The sequence below is a fragment of the Sorex araneus genome, chromosome 5 (assembly GCF_027595985.1).
Source record: "Sorex araneus isolate mSorAra2 chromosome 5, mSorAra2.pri, whole genome shotgun sequence".
In the NCBI taxonomy this organism is placed as follows: Eukaryota; Metazoa; Chordata; class Mammalia; order Eulipotyphla; family Soricidae; genus Sorex; species Sorex araneus.
This window is the reverse complement of record NC_073306.1, coordinates 113,749,211-113,762,845: the sequence shown is the minus strand read 5'-3', so window position 1 is coordinate 113,762,845 and position 13,635 is coordinate 113,749,211. Positions and strand designations below refer to the sequence as shown.

Below are 13,635 nucleotides of genomic sequence, written 5' to 3'. Positions count from 1 at the left end.
TGGGTTTGAATCGATACGCCCCTCCCTATCCTTCCTCCCCTCGCCCGCCCCCGCCCCCGCCCCTCCCCCTCCATTTTGGCGCCTTTTCCTTCCCGCCACGTCGCGGCGGCGTAGCGACCATTCTGACCGCGCGCGCGGGGCAGGGCGCGCCGCCCCATGCAGATGAGCCGACGCCCGGTTGGCCGGCGCCGCCGGCGGGGGCGGGGCCGGGAGCGGCGCACCGCCCCATGCAGATGAGCCGACTCCCGGTTGGCCGGCGCGGCCGGCGGGGGCGGGGCCGGGCGCGGCGCGGAGCGCGCGGGGCGGGGCCGGGGGGAGCCGCCCGGCGCCGCCGCCGCCCAGCTGCTCCGCGCCCCCGCCCGCCGCCGCGCGGCTCCTCGCCTCGGCCTCCCGGAGAGGCCCCGCCCCGCCGCCGCGCCCTCCGCGCCGCGCCCCTCCCCGCCGGCGCGCGCCGCCCCTTTACTCCTGGCGGCCGGGCGAGCCGGGCGTCTGCTGCAGCGGCCGCGGCGGCGGAGGAGGCCTGAGGACGCGCGGCGGCGGCAGCGGCGGCGGCGGCGGCCCCAGCAGCAGCAGCAGCAGCAGCAGCAGCAGCAGCAGCAGCCCCAGCCCCGGCGCGCGGCGCGCTGTGCCGCAGAGCCGCCCTTGGCGCCGCCCGAGCCCGCGGGCTCGCCCCCCGCGCCCCGCGCCCCCCGCCCCGCGGTGGGGATGCTGCTGTCCAAGATCAACTCGCTCGCCCACCTGCGCGCCGCGCCCTGCAGCGACCTGCACGCCCCCAAGCTGGCGCCCGGTGAGCGGCCCCCCGGGGCGGGCGGGGCGGGCGCGCGGGCCGCGGCGGGCGCTGAGCCTCTCCGCCCCGCAGGCAAGGACAAGGAGCCGCTTGAGGCGCAGTACCAGGTGGGCCCGCTCCTGGGCAGCGGCGGCTTCGGCTCCGTCTACTCGGGCGTCCGCGTCGCCGACAACTTGCCGGTGAGTGCGGGCCCGGCCGGCGGCGGGGGGCGGCGGGCGGGCGGGCGCCCCGCGGCTCACGGCCTCCGCCCGGCTCCCCAGGTGGCCATCAAGCACGTGGAGAAGGACCGGATTTCCGACTGGGGCGAACTGGTGAGTGCCGGGCCGGGCGGCGGGCGGGGGTCGCCCCCCGCGCGGGCCCTCGCCCCCGCCCCGCTGACGCGCCCTCGCCCCCCGCAGCCCAACGGCAGCCGCGTGCCCATGGAGGTGGTCCTGCTGAGGAAGGTGGGCTCGGGCTTCCCCGGCGTCATCCGCCTCCTGGACTGGTTCGAGCGGCCCGACAGCTTCGTGCTGGTGCTGGAGCGGCCCGAGCCGGTGCAGGACCTGTTCGACTTCATCACGGAGCGCGGCGCGCTGCAGGAGGAGCTGGCCCGCAGCTTCTTCCGGCAGGTGCTGGAGGCCGTGCGGCACTGCCACAGCTGCGGGGTGCTGCACCGCGACATCAAGGACGAGAACATCCTCATCGACCTGCGCCGCGGCGAGCTCAAGCTCATCGACTTCGGCTCGGGGGCGCTGCTCAAGGACACGGTCTACACGGACTTCGACGGTGAGCCGGCCGCGGGCAGCGCCCAGAGGTCGTTTGGGGGCGGCGTGTGCGGGAGCCGCCGGCGCGGGCGCCGCGCTCAGTGATTCACCCCGCCGGCGCCGCGTGTGCGTGTCGGCGCGAGCGGGGACGCGTGTTGGGAAAGCAGAGCTCGCCGGGCGGGATGAGCAGGGAGAGGGGGCAGCCTGCCCGGGGCGGGCGGTATCTGCCCGGGGCGCACCCTGCCCGGGTGGGGGGAGCATCTTATCCCGGGGCCTGGTGGGGGCACCTTGCCCTGGGGTGGGGGAGCACCCTGCCCGGGGTGTGGGGGGAGCATCTTATCGGGGGGGGTCTCACCCCGGGGCCGGGGAGTGCACCCTGCCCGGAGCCGGGGGCTGCATCTCGCCCTGGGGTGGGGGGCGCACCCTGTCCGCGTCGGAGCGCCCGCCGGCTGGCCGGCGGCTCGCGTTCCCTCGCCCTTGGAGGACGCGGCCGGCGGCGCTGCCTTTTTGTATCGAGCAGCTAATGGCCGGCCGGCCCGGCCGGGTATCCTAGGCCGCTGCTGCCCCCTGGCGAGCCCCCGCGGCAGCGCCCGCGCGGGTTTTACAACCCAAAGTTTGTAAACAGGAATCACGTGGTGCGCCCAGCCTGCGGGCGGGGGCGGGGGTGGCCGGGCGGGCGCCCACGGGGAGGCCCGCGCCCCTGGCCTGCGTCCGGCCTTGCGTCCTGCCCTGCGTCCTGCCCTGCGTCCTGCCCTGCGTGCTGCCGCGGGCCGCGGGGCCGGGACTGGAGGCCCGGCGCGCCCGCTGGGCTGGCGCGGGCACGGGGCTGGGTTTTGCAGAGGTTCTTTGGCCGGTCTGGGGGTGGCCTGTCTTGGCTGAAAGTGTGTTTTCTGCCCCTTGTATTCCCCCCGGCGCCAGGGACCCGAGTGTATAGTCCTCCTGAGTGGATCCGCTACCATCGCTACCACGGCAGGTCGGCCGCCGTCTGGTCCCTGGGGATTCTACTGTACGACATGGTCTGCGGAGATATTCCCTTTGAGCACGACGAGGAGATCATCAGGGGCCAGGTGTTCTTCAGACAGAGGGTCTCTTCAGGTAATCCAGGAAGCCCCTTTCGAGGAGACTCCTGGAGGGTGGGATTTTGGCCGTGGCCCCCTTCCCTCCCCCGGAGGCCGTGCCCTTGGCTCAGGCCTGGGTGTGCATGGCTTACATGTGAGGGGAGTGTGAGGTCTTGAGCATGTTCAGACGACAGGCTCCTCGCATAAGTTTAAGTGCACACACACACAACCCCCCCCACACACACACACATACTCTGGTCCCTGCACCCCTGGTCTTCAGGCCGGGGTGGAGCTGAGGGCACTTCCGCCTTGGCTCCCCTGGGTAGCTTCTAAATAATGCGGTTCCAGTGAGCTCACTTGTGGGCGGTGTTCCTATTTGTCGGTTGGTAGGTGAATTGTAGTTGAATCACCTCATCACGCTCAGTGATGTCTCATCAGGATCCTTGTCATCACGCTTCCTATTTCTGGTGTGTGGGTGTCATGGGAAAGGCCCTGACTACTGAAGTTTAAAAACCACAGGGCTAAGAGGGGAGTTTTTTCTTTTTTTTAAAGCTGAAAGCAGGGGCTGGAGCAATAGCACAGCGGGTAGGGCGTTTGCCTTGCACCCAGCTGACCTGGGTTCGATTCCCAGCATCCCATATGGTCCTCTGAGCACCTCAAGGGGTGATTCCTGAGTGCAGAGCTAGTAGTAACCCCTCTGCATTGCCCGATGTGACCCAAAAAGGAAGGAAAAAAAGCTGAAAGCAGACTGGAGAATAGGTAACACCTTCCCATTGAAGCCTTAGGAGTGTGAGAAGGTGCCTAGGTCTCTGAGACCCCAGACTGGGCCCTTGGGAAGGCCTTTACGTTTCGAAATCATATTGAGTCATAGGTAACTTTGTTGATCTTGTTTCTGTAGAGTGTCAGCATCTCATTAGATGGTGCTTGTCCCTGAGACCATCTGATCGGCCGTCCTTCGAAGAAATTCAGAACCATCCATGGATGCAAGATGTCCTTCTGCCTCAGGAAACGGCGGAGATCCATCTCCACAGCCTGTCTCCTGGGCCCAGCAAATAGCAGCTTCTTCAGCAGGCCCTCCTCTTCCTGCCCAGTGCCCCAGGAAGGGGAGTCTCCAGTTCCCAGCTCCCTCAGTTACCAGTGACACTTCTCGCCAAGCAGGACAGTGCTTGATACAGGAACAATATTCAAAACTCATTCCAGACCCCAGGCCCCTGGAGGCTTCCTCCCACCAGGGTGGGGAGGAGACGGCGCCAGGTGTCCAGGCCCCCACTCGTAGATGCTCTCCTAGGTGTCCAGTGTGGCTGGACTGGCAAAATCCCGGGGTGGGGGGTGGGGGGAGTGGGTCCGAACCCTGCTGTGGGACTGTGCCCTTCATCACAAGTTCTGCTGATTTGTGGCCAGGGGTCGGGTCGGGTCGGGTCGGGTGGGGTGGGGGGTGATGGGTTGGGGTGGGGTAGGACTAGCACCATTCTAAGTCCCTGTCACCTCTTCCGACTCTCTGAGTGCCTTCTGTGGGGACTCCGGCTGTGCTGGGAGAAATACTTGAACTTGCCTCTTTTACCTGCTGCTTCTCCAAAAAATCTGCCTGGGTTTGGTTCCCTGTTTTTCTTGCCCTCCTCCCTCCTTCCCTCCCTCCTTTATACGAAAGGTGCCATGGACGAGGCTACAGGGCCAAACACTGAGCCACCTGCCCGTTTTCTGCCTCCTTCAGTAAAACTCTGAGTGAACTGGTCTTCCTTTTTTTTTTTTTTTTTTTTGGTTTTTATGTAACTTCAAAGCCAAGACCTCACACACAAAAATGCACAAACAATGCAAATCCACAGAAAAACTGTAAATGTGTGTACAGTTGGCATGGTAGTGTACAAAAGGATTGTAGTAGATCTAATTTTTCTTTTTTTCATTATGCCTTTTTAAGTTATTTTGCCTGAATCTTTTTCTCTTTTTTTTCCTTTTTGAGGTGCGCATTCTAACCTGAGGTCAATGTTAATGTATTTATTTATTTATTTATTTGGTTCCCTTCCTGCTTTCCGCTTCCACGCCTGCCGCCGTCTTTTCTTTCTTTCCTCCTCTGACTTTGGGGATCTTTGGGGGGAGGGCTGCAAAAGCTTGCTCGTAGGGTGACAGGACTCAGGCAGGACAGCTGCTGAAGCCCCCTGACTGCTGTGGGGTCCTGGCCTGCTTCCCTGAGGGCCCGAGGGAGGCGGGAGGCATCCCTGACTTGTGTATATCGGATAGCTGTATGAAAGGCCGTTCGGACGGTGCCTTCCGGATCCTCTGGGGCTGTTTAGAGCAGCATGTAGCCTGCTGGTTTTATCAGAGTGAAATACTGTACAGGGGAATAAAAGAGATCTTATTTTTTTTTTTATACTTGGCGTTTTTTTTAATAAAAACCTTTTGTCTTAACCTGTGGTTTCCAAGTGTGTTCTATGTAAATGTCAACTCAATTGTGTACTTGTTGCAGACTTAGGGCAGGAGTCCCCCATAGTATGTATAGAGAACAGAGCCTACCCGGCTTCCTGGAGTGGTCCTGGCAGTGTCATCTTTCTGAAGTGACTGGATGACTAAGGTTTCAGGCCGGTCTGCTGTGGACAAGGTGGAGCGTGAGGGGCCTTGGCCCACACCAACCCCAGAACTGAGTTAATGTCACACAGTTGTACCAGCCATGTCGAAATTTTAATAGCTATTTATGGAGGACAGTAACTCAGCATAGAAGACTTCTCTCACGTGTGGGACACCTGGTTGGATCCCTAGTAGCACATAAGACAGCTTGGGGCTAGTGACAGAATATAGACCATTTCTGCAGTTGTAGAAAGTTCTTGGGCGTGGCCCTACTGAGGAGCAATTGAAGTTTTCCTTGTCACTAGTAAGCCATTTAGAAAAATACTCCGTTTATGTCAAATTTACCAAAAAACTACCTGTATTAACTCCTGACTTAAATTTTTTTTTTTTTTTGCTTTTTGGGTCACACCCGGCGATGCACAGGGGTTACTCCTGGCTCTGCACTCAGGAATTACTCCTGGCCGTGCTCAGAGGACCATATGGGATGCTGGGGTTCGAACCCGGGTTGGCCGCATGCAAGGCAAACGCCCTACCCGCTGTGCTATCACTCCAGCCCCTGACTTAAATTTCTTTGACACTTGTGTAGGGTTTGATCAACAAAAGCCAAAGGGTGGGAATGGGTTGACTTTGACAGTTCCTACCCCCGTGACCAAGACAAAGGCTTATCCTGGAAGTAGGTAAAATTTTAGCCTGTAGATTTACCTACTGCTTGTGCTGGGATAATTAGTGTTTTCAGTCTGCGGTTTCTTTGCAGGAATGTGTTTAAGTCTCTTGTCCGTTCCTGAGACTTTAAACTGGGTGGTAGACCCCAGGAATTCCTTAGAACACATAGCCGGAATATGAGAGCATGTTCTACTCTTCAATGGGTGTGTGGTACCTGGGACTGAACTCAGGGCCTTATGCATGTCCACAGCTGTGTTGGCAGCAGGATGAGACAGACTGCCCTCCCAGTGGGCACACGCATTCCTGCCCGGTGCACACAGCCGCAGGACACAGCCCAGATACTTGTCAGATTGCTTGAGGGTCTGGATCACAATTCCTGACGCTTCGAGCATACCTGGACTAGACCCCAAGCCTTGGCTCAGCCCAATGTGGCTGAGGGAGAGGAAGCCAGGATTCTTGGTTGTGGGGTCTGGTTTCTAAGTTCCCCTTTTCTCTCTCCCCACCCCCTGCTTCCCGTAAAAGCACACAAACTCCCAGCCTCTCGGACCGTGAGGGTTGCAGGCCTCCTTCTTTCCAGTAAAGTTGACTCTTGAACAATTAAAAGTTGCTCCAAACTTCTAACGAAATCTCACAAACCCCACCCTCTGTTCCCTGGAAGTGAGTTTCTGGTCGTTTCCCCATTCTCTGCTGAGACACTGCTGGGGCTGAAGGAAGGTTACTGCTGAAGAAAGAAATAGTGTTACTTTGGGGTGCAAGATACGAGGGTTGGTATGGAAAGGGTAAAGGATCATTTTTAGCCTCTTGTGAGCAGTTCAAAATCTATGTTCTAATGCAATTCATGCTCTTAGTTCAAGGGTTCTGCAGCGGTAAATTTGCCTGCGTGCTAAAATTGATGATCCCATTTCTTCCACATCTTTGTGCTTTCTCTTATGGTTTGCTGTTGAAAAGGGGCGGGCACATTTTGCATGTGGGAGGCCAGGGTTCTAGCCCAGCAGCCCGAGAGCTGCCAGGAGCAGCGCTGGCAGTAGCTACTAAGCACCACTAAGCGTGCTGCCCCCCCCCCCCAACCAAAACAAGAAATCTAGTGTGGAAAGGGAGTTGTAACATGACCGAGAGACTGCAGAAACGGGAGCGATGGACGAAGCGGAGAGTGGGGCAGCCTGGGCACCATTCTCCCCCGCCCTTACAGGGCCGCCCTGGGCAGCTGCTGCACCTGTAGGACTGATCTCTGGAGATTAGCCTCTAAATAGATTAATGCCTAAATAGACACACTCATTGATTGGATTATTGAATTAAGGACCTGTACTTACGTCCAGACAAACACCATCCTGTCCACTGTTTGCAAATGCATATGCACATGCAGTCAAATGATAAGAAGTACTGGGTGATAAATTCCTTGAGCCAGGATAGAGGCTTTGGCCTCTGTGGCAGGGAAGGGGTGTTAAAGATGGGGGAGGGTCCCAATGGTTTGGACAGTGCTCAATTTTATACTCCAGAGGGTGAAGACTAAAGTGTTTGCCTTATTCTCTTCTGTTTTGGGGCCACACCCACCAGTGCTCAGGTCATACTGCTGACTGTGCATTCAAGGATTCTTCCTGGCGGGGCTTGAGGGACAATATGAGGTTCTGGGGATTGAACCAGGGTCAGCCGCATGCAAGGCAAACGCCCTACCCGCTGTGCTATTGCTCCAGCCTGATCATGATACTTTTTATTTAGTTGGGGGTACTTTTTATTTAGTGGCACACATGGTGGTACTCAGGGGCTACTCCTGGCTCAGTGCTCAGGAACTTCGCCTGGCTCAGTGCTCTGCCAGGAGTGATCCCTGAGTGCAGAGCCAGGCATAAGCCCTGAGTGTCGCTGGGTGTGGCCCCAAAGCCCAAAACCTTTTCTTACTGTATTGGAGGCAAGCAAATGAAATCATTGCTCTCTTTGACTGATCTGGGGAGGCTTCAAAGAGGAGGATTCTAGGATGAGCCCTCATTTGTTCACCTATAAAAATGAAGCATAAAATCTGCAGAGACAGTGAGTAACCCCACTGGGACTAATGTTTCCCACCACCCCTCCATCTACCCGGCGACTCAGGGAGCCTCAAGCTGCAGCCTGCTGACAGGCGGGTCCACCTTAGGGTTGGCTGTGGGCGACAAGACAGAGCTAGGTTGTATTATTCGTTTCTTTTTGTGATGTGGAGGCCACACACAGAGGTGCTCAAGGCTAACTCCTGGCTCTGAGCTCAGAGGTCACTCAGGCAGGGCTCGAACCTGAGCCAGTCATGAGCAAGGCAAGTGCCTACCAGCAGCACCATCTCGCTGGCCCCAAGGTTTTTTTATTTTTTCATTTTCATTTTTGGGTTATACCCAATTTCAGGGTTTACTCCTGGCTCTGCACTCGGGAATTACACCTGGCGGCATTCAGGAAACCATACGGGGTGCCAGGGATCAAATCTGGGTTGACCGTATGCAAGGCAAGTGCCCTTCCCACTGTACTATCTTGCCATACCTCTTCTTAAGTTTTTTTAAATGAAAAAAAAAAAAAGGAGCAAATGGGGCTGGATTGATAGTATAGCAAGGAGGGCATTTGCCTTGAGCTCAACCAACCTGGGTTCAATCTTCCACACTCCATATGGTCTCCTCAACTTGTCACAAGTGATCCCTGAGCACATAGCTCTGAACACTGCTGGATGTACCCCATTACCAAAGGAAGGAAGAAAGAAAGAAAGAAAGAAAGAAAGAAAGAAAGAAAGAAAGAAAGAAAGAAAGAAAGAAAGAAAGAAAGAAAGAAAGAAAGAAAGAAAGAAAGAAAGAAAGAAAGAAAGAAAGAAAGGAAGAAAGAAGAGAAAGGAAGGAAGGAAGGAAGGAAGGAAGGAAGGAAGGAAGGAAGGAAGGAAGGAAGGAAGGAAGGAAGGAAGGAAGGAAGGAAGGAAGGAAGGAAGGAGCAAGCAAATGATGTGCCACAGAGATGGCACAGAGACGCTTGCCTTGCGTGCAATCCCCAACATCACATATGGTCTCTTGAACACAGAGCAAGGAGTAAGCCTCGAGCACAGCTGAATAGTAACCAATCACCAAAGAAAAAAAGACCAAATGAAAATTATATTTTATAATATGTAAAACATGTGAATTTGGGGGCTGGATCAATAATACAGTGGGGAGGGCGTTTACCTTGCATGCAGCTGACCTGGGTTCAATCCCCAGCCTTCCCTATAGTCCCCTGAGCATCACCAGGAGTGATTCCTGAGTGCAGAGCCAGGAGTAAGCCCTGAGTGTTGCCAGGTGTGGCCCCAAAACAAACAAAACAAAACAAAACACATGAAGTTCAATGATGAGTTTCCACGAATAAAGCTCACTCATTTATGAAATGTCTGTGGTTGTTTCCTCCCTAATGGAAAGTTGATGGTTCAACAAAGACCCAGTGGCCAGAAGGAAAAAAAATTACTATTTGGCTCCCTTTTTTTTTTCAGGGGAGGGGGGCAACTGGGTCACCCTGGGAGGTACTCAGGGCTGACTCCTGGCTTTGTGCTCAGGGATGACTCCTGCAGGTCTGGGGTGGCGGGTGCGGCGGACGCTCTATGTGATGCTGGGACCCAGCTTGGGCTGGCCACGTGCAAGGCAGGCACTTCAAGCTTTATACTCTTCTCCAGTCCAACCATCTGTTGTTTTACAGAAAAAGTTGCTGACCCTCATACTGGATCCTGGCTCCCGGGTTCAACCGCGTCCCTCAATGCTCATAAAACTGAGGTGTGGAGCGGTAGTGACCAGGTCAAAGGTTCAGCACCGAAGAAGTGTCCAGGTCAGACTGGACCCAGCAGTCCACTCTGCCTGCTGCCTCTGTATACATGTTCAGGGGTCAGTTCTCCCCAGCCTTCCCTCAGCACCCAGGATTCTGGCTGGTCCCCTCGGCCCCCCACCGGATTTCAGTCAGTAAACACCTCAACTCTGTGGAAATATTCTGTGTTTGCCCTTCTCGGGCCTGAGTGGGGAGGAAGAGGAGGAGGCGTAAAGGGAGAAGGGAGGGCGGGTGGCTAGGGGTGTGGCAGGCGGGGGGACATTTCTTGTAAATGTTGCTCAGCTCCTCCAACTGCCTGCTGGTTCTTGGAAACCCTCACCACAAAGGCCCTATCGAGAAGAGTGTCAGAGCAGATACGGCCTCTTCCCCACTTCATTTCCTGCCCAGCCTGGGCTAGTAACCCCGATTGCCAAGAGCAAGGTTGCAGTGACCCTCGGAACCTCTGTAAGAGGAAGTGCAAAAATAAGATCTAGGGTCAAGCTGAGAGGGCAGTCTTTATTTTCATTTATTGTAACAGCACATCCGATGGACACAATTGGATCAATCATAATCCTTGACTGCTGACTGACTCATCAGTGGTCCAGGACTGGCCTGCTATTGGGTTGTGAACTCACCACCGAGAAGAGAAAAAGCTATTAACAGTGAGACCAACAAAACCTCTCTGGACTCCCCCTGGGGCCACACCACTCCACCCCCCTCTGTTCTGTTGGTGGGTTTTGGTTTTTCAGGAATTACTCCTAACAGCTCTTGGGGGACTATGTGGAACCCCAGTTGGCTGTGTGCAAGGCAAGCGCCTTACCCACCGTACTATAGACAGCTTCAGCAATACCCTATATTGTGCCAGGTATCTAACCTGGGCCAGTGGCAGGCAGAAATAGCCTTAACTCACTGTACTTTCTCTCCAGCCATTTAATAGGGGTTTTCTTTAGGGCCCCGGATGTGGCTCAGTGAGAGAGGGCCTGCCTTCCTTGTACCATGTTGTGCAGCCAGTGGAGACCTTAGCAGGGCCGCTCTCACCTCCAGCACCAAAACAAACGCCAACCCCGGTGAACATCGCAACCAAATATACACCCTAGACACTGGAGCAAACACAATAAAAGAAGAGGGGAATGCTTCTAGTCTATAAGTATGTGTCCCTATATTGTTCTAGTGGCTGTCATCATCATTATTATTTGTGGTGCTGGAATCAAACCAAAGACTTCACATGTGCACCTGCCACTGAACTAACTTCCTTCCTTCCTTCCTTCCTTCCTTCCTTCCTTCCTTCCTTCCTTCCTTCCTTCCTTCCTTCCTTCCTTCCTTCCTTCCTTCCTTCCTTCCTTCCTTCCTTCCTTCCTTCCTTCCTTCCTTCCTTCCTTTCTTCCTTTTTCTTTTTGCTTTTAAGGGCCACACCCAGTGGTGCTCAGGGGCTACTCCTAGCTCTGCATTCAGGAATCACTCCTGGTGAGCTTTGGGGACCATCTGAGATGCTGGGGATTGAACTTGGGCCATCTGCCTGCAAGGAAAGTGCCCTACATGCTGTATTATCACTTGGCCCGCCCTCTTTCTTTTTTAAGTTTCTCTCCCTCTCCCTCCTTCCTTCCTCCCTTCCTACTTTCTTCCTTCCTTTTTCCCTTTCCTCTTTTGGGGCGGGGCGTAGGGGGGCTATCCCTTGTGATGCTCAGGGGTTCCTCCTGGCTCTACTCTCAGGGAGGGATCACTCCTGGCAGACTCAGGCAACCATATCGGGTACAGGGGATCAAACCCAGGTGGGCTATGTATAAGGCAAACTCCCTCCCCACTGTACTATCACTAGGGGCCCTGAGCTACATTCTCATTGTAGGGTTTAATTGCAGATGTGTCTGAGCTTTTTATAAAGAGTTTCTATCACACACATATGTGGAGGTCTGGTGCTTTTTCTTTACTCAACATTATGTTATAAATATCCATACACATTGGATGACGTAGCGGTGGTTCGTTTTCACTCTAGAATATATCATTATAGGGGCTGGAGCGATAGCACAGCGGGTAGGGCGTTTGCCTTGCACGCGGCCAACCCTGGTTCGAATCCCAGCATCCCATATGGTCCCCTGAGCACCGCCAGGGGTAGTTCCTGAGTGCAGAGCCAGGAGTGATCCCTGTGCATCGCCAGTGTGACCCAAAAAGCAAAAAAAAAAAAAAAAAAATAGAATATATCATTATAGTGTAGGTATTCTAGTTGTGACGGCCAGGGGCGGTCTTCAGGAGCACCCAGAGTTTGATTTCTTCTCTTTTTCTCTCTGGGCGGGGGCGGGGATGCATACCCAGTGCTCAGGGACTATTCCTGGCTCTGTGCTCGAGGTTGCTCCTGGCGTGCTTGGGAGAGCCCGTGCTGCCAAGAATGGAACTGGGATTGGTCACATGCGATTCCATCCATTCTATCTCTCTTGGCAGGGGGTGGCTGACTGGGTTTGATCAGAGCGAGTGATTCCTGAGTCCCACAAGCCATCAGCCCGCTGGGCACCGGGGGCGAGAGCCGCGAGATGCAGCCATTTCAGATCTGCTCATAGAGGCACACTGCACCAGGAGGGCACTGTGCCCTCAGCACCGAGAAGGCCTGAGGACACAGAATCAGGCTTTTCTCACCTGGTTCCTCTTGGCTTAGTGCAACACTGGCCACTGGACAGTGCCCTGGCAAAGGGAAGGCTTCCCCGCCTTTGCGTGTGGTGTGGGCATGACGAGGGGCTGCCTGTGTGGTGAGTGTGACTCAGCTGTCTTGGTATGTGGAGTGAAACGTGGCGTGTGTGTGTGTGTGTGTGTGTGTGTGTGTGTCTATGTGTGCTAGTATGAGAGGTGTGTGTATATGTCTGTGTGAGCTGTGTGAGAGGTGTGTGTGTGAGTGTGTGTGAGTGTGTGTGTGCTGTGCGAGAGGTGTGTGTGAGCATGTGTGTGTTCTGTGTGAGAGGTGTGTGTGTGAGAGTGTGTGTGTGTGTGTGTGTGTGTGTGTGTGTGTGTGTGTGTGTACGCACGCAAGCATCTGTTCACTCACTTTCATGGGAGTTACTACCTATTTATTCACCTGGACTGAACGATGAGATTTCTTCACCGTGTGGCTGGTTCCGCCTGGCCCGATTCTCACCTGCGCCCTATTCCTCCCGCCAAGCTCTTTCCTTATCTCTTCCCAGCCTCACTGAGCTCCTGCCCCACAGCCTCTCACCTAGTTCTCTTCTTCCTACCTGGTGCCAGAGGGTCCCAGTCAAACTGGAGGCTAGTGCAGTGGGGAGGGTGCTGGCCTTGCATGCGGCTGACACGGGCTGGGCCCCAGGCCCCACATATGATCCCCTGAGCCTGCCAGCATGATCCCTGAGCACAGAGCCAAGAGTAGGCCCTGAGCCCTGCTGGATGTGGCCCTAAAATAAAAACAAACACACAAAAAAAATTTTTAGGGGCTGGAGTGATAGCACAGAGGGTAAGGCGTTTGCCTTGCACGCGGCCGACCGGGGTTCAAATCCCAGCATCCCATATGGTCCCCTGCGCACTGCCAGTAGTAATTCCTGAGTGCATGAGCCAGGAGTGACCCCTGTGCATTGCTGGGTGTGACCCAAAAAGCAAAAAAATTAAAAAAATAATTAAAAAATAGAAATAAATTTTTTTAAACACCTCCCAAAAAAAAGTAAAAGATCATAGAGAGCTCATCCTGAGCTCTCCTCCCTTGTCCCCAAAGCTGCTCTATTTTCTTTACTTTTTTTTTTCTTTTTGGGTTACACCCAGCGATGCACAGGGGTTACTCCTGGCTCTGCACTCAGGAATCACCCCTGGCGGTGCTCGGGGACCATATGGGATGCTGGGAATCGAACCCAGGTTGGCTGTGTGCAAGGCAAGCGCCCTACCCGCCATGCTATCGCTCCAGCCCCTCATACTTTTTTGTGTGGGAGAGGAGACTTGAGCCAACCTGGCAGTTTTGGGGGCTCTTATGTGGTACTGGGATCAAACCCAGGTTTGCTGTACACCAGGCAAGAATCAACTCTTAGCCCTCATACTATTTCTCAGCCCCCTCTGCTTTTATTATTATTATTATTACTTT

General features: G+C 55.3%; 1 protein-coding gene across 1 annotated transcript; it reads left to right on the top strand.

Annotated features, from left to right (window-relative positions):
• Nucleotides 1-489: 489 nt before the first annotated feature.
• On the top strand, nucleotides 490-3,917 carry PIM1 (Pim-1 proto-oncogene, serine/threonine kinase). The gene is made up of 6 exons (XM_055139330.1): nucleotides 490-787; nucleotides 860-966; nucleotides 1,048-1,098; nucleotides 1,186-1,552; nucleotides 2,449-2,625; nucleotides 3,487-3,917. Exons 1-6 carry the CDS (start codon nucleotides 706-708, stop codon nucleotides 3,642-3,644), a joined length of 942 nt encoding a protein of 313 aa, XP_054995305.1. The 5' UTR covers nucleotides 490-705; the 3' UTR covers nucleotides 3,645-3,917.
• Nucleotides 3,918-13,635: the final 9,718 nt, after the last annotated feature.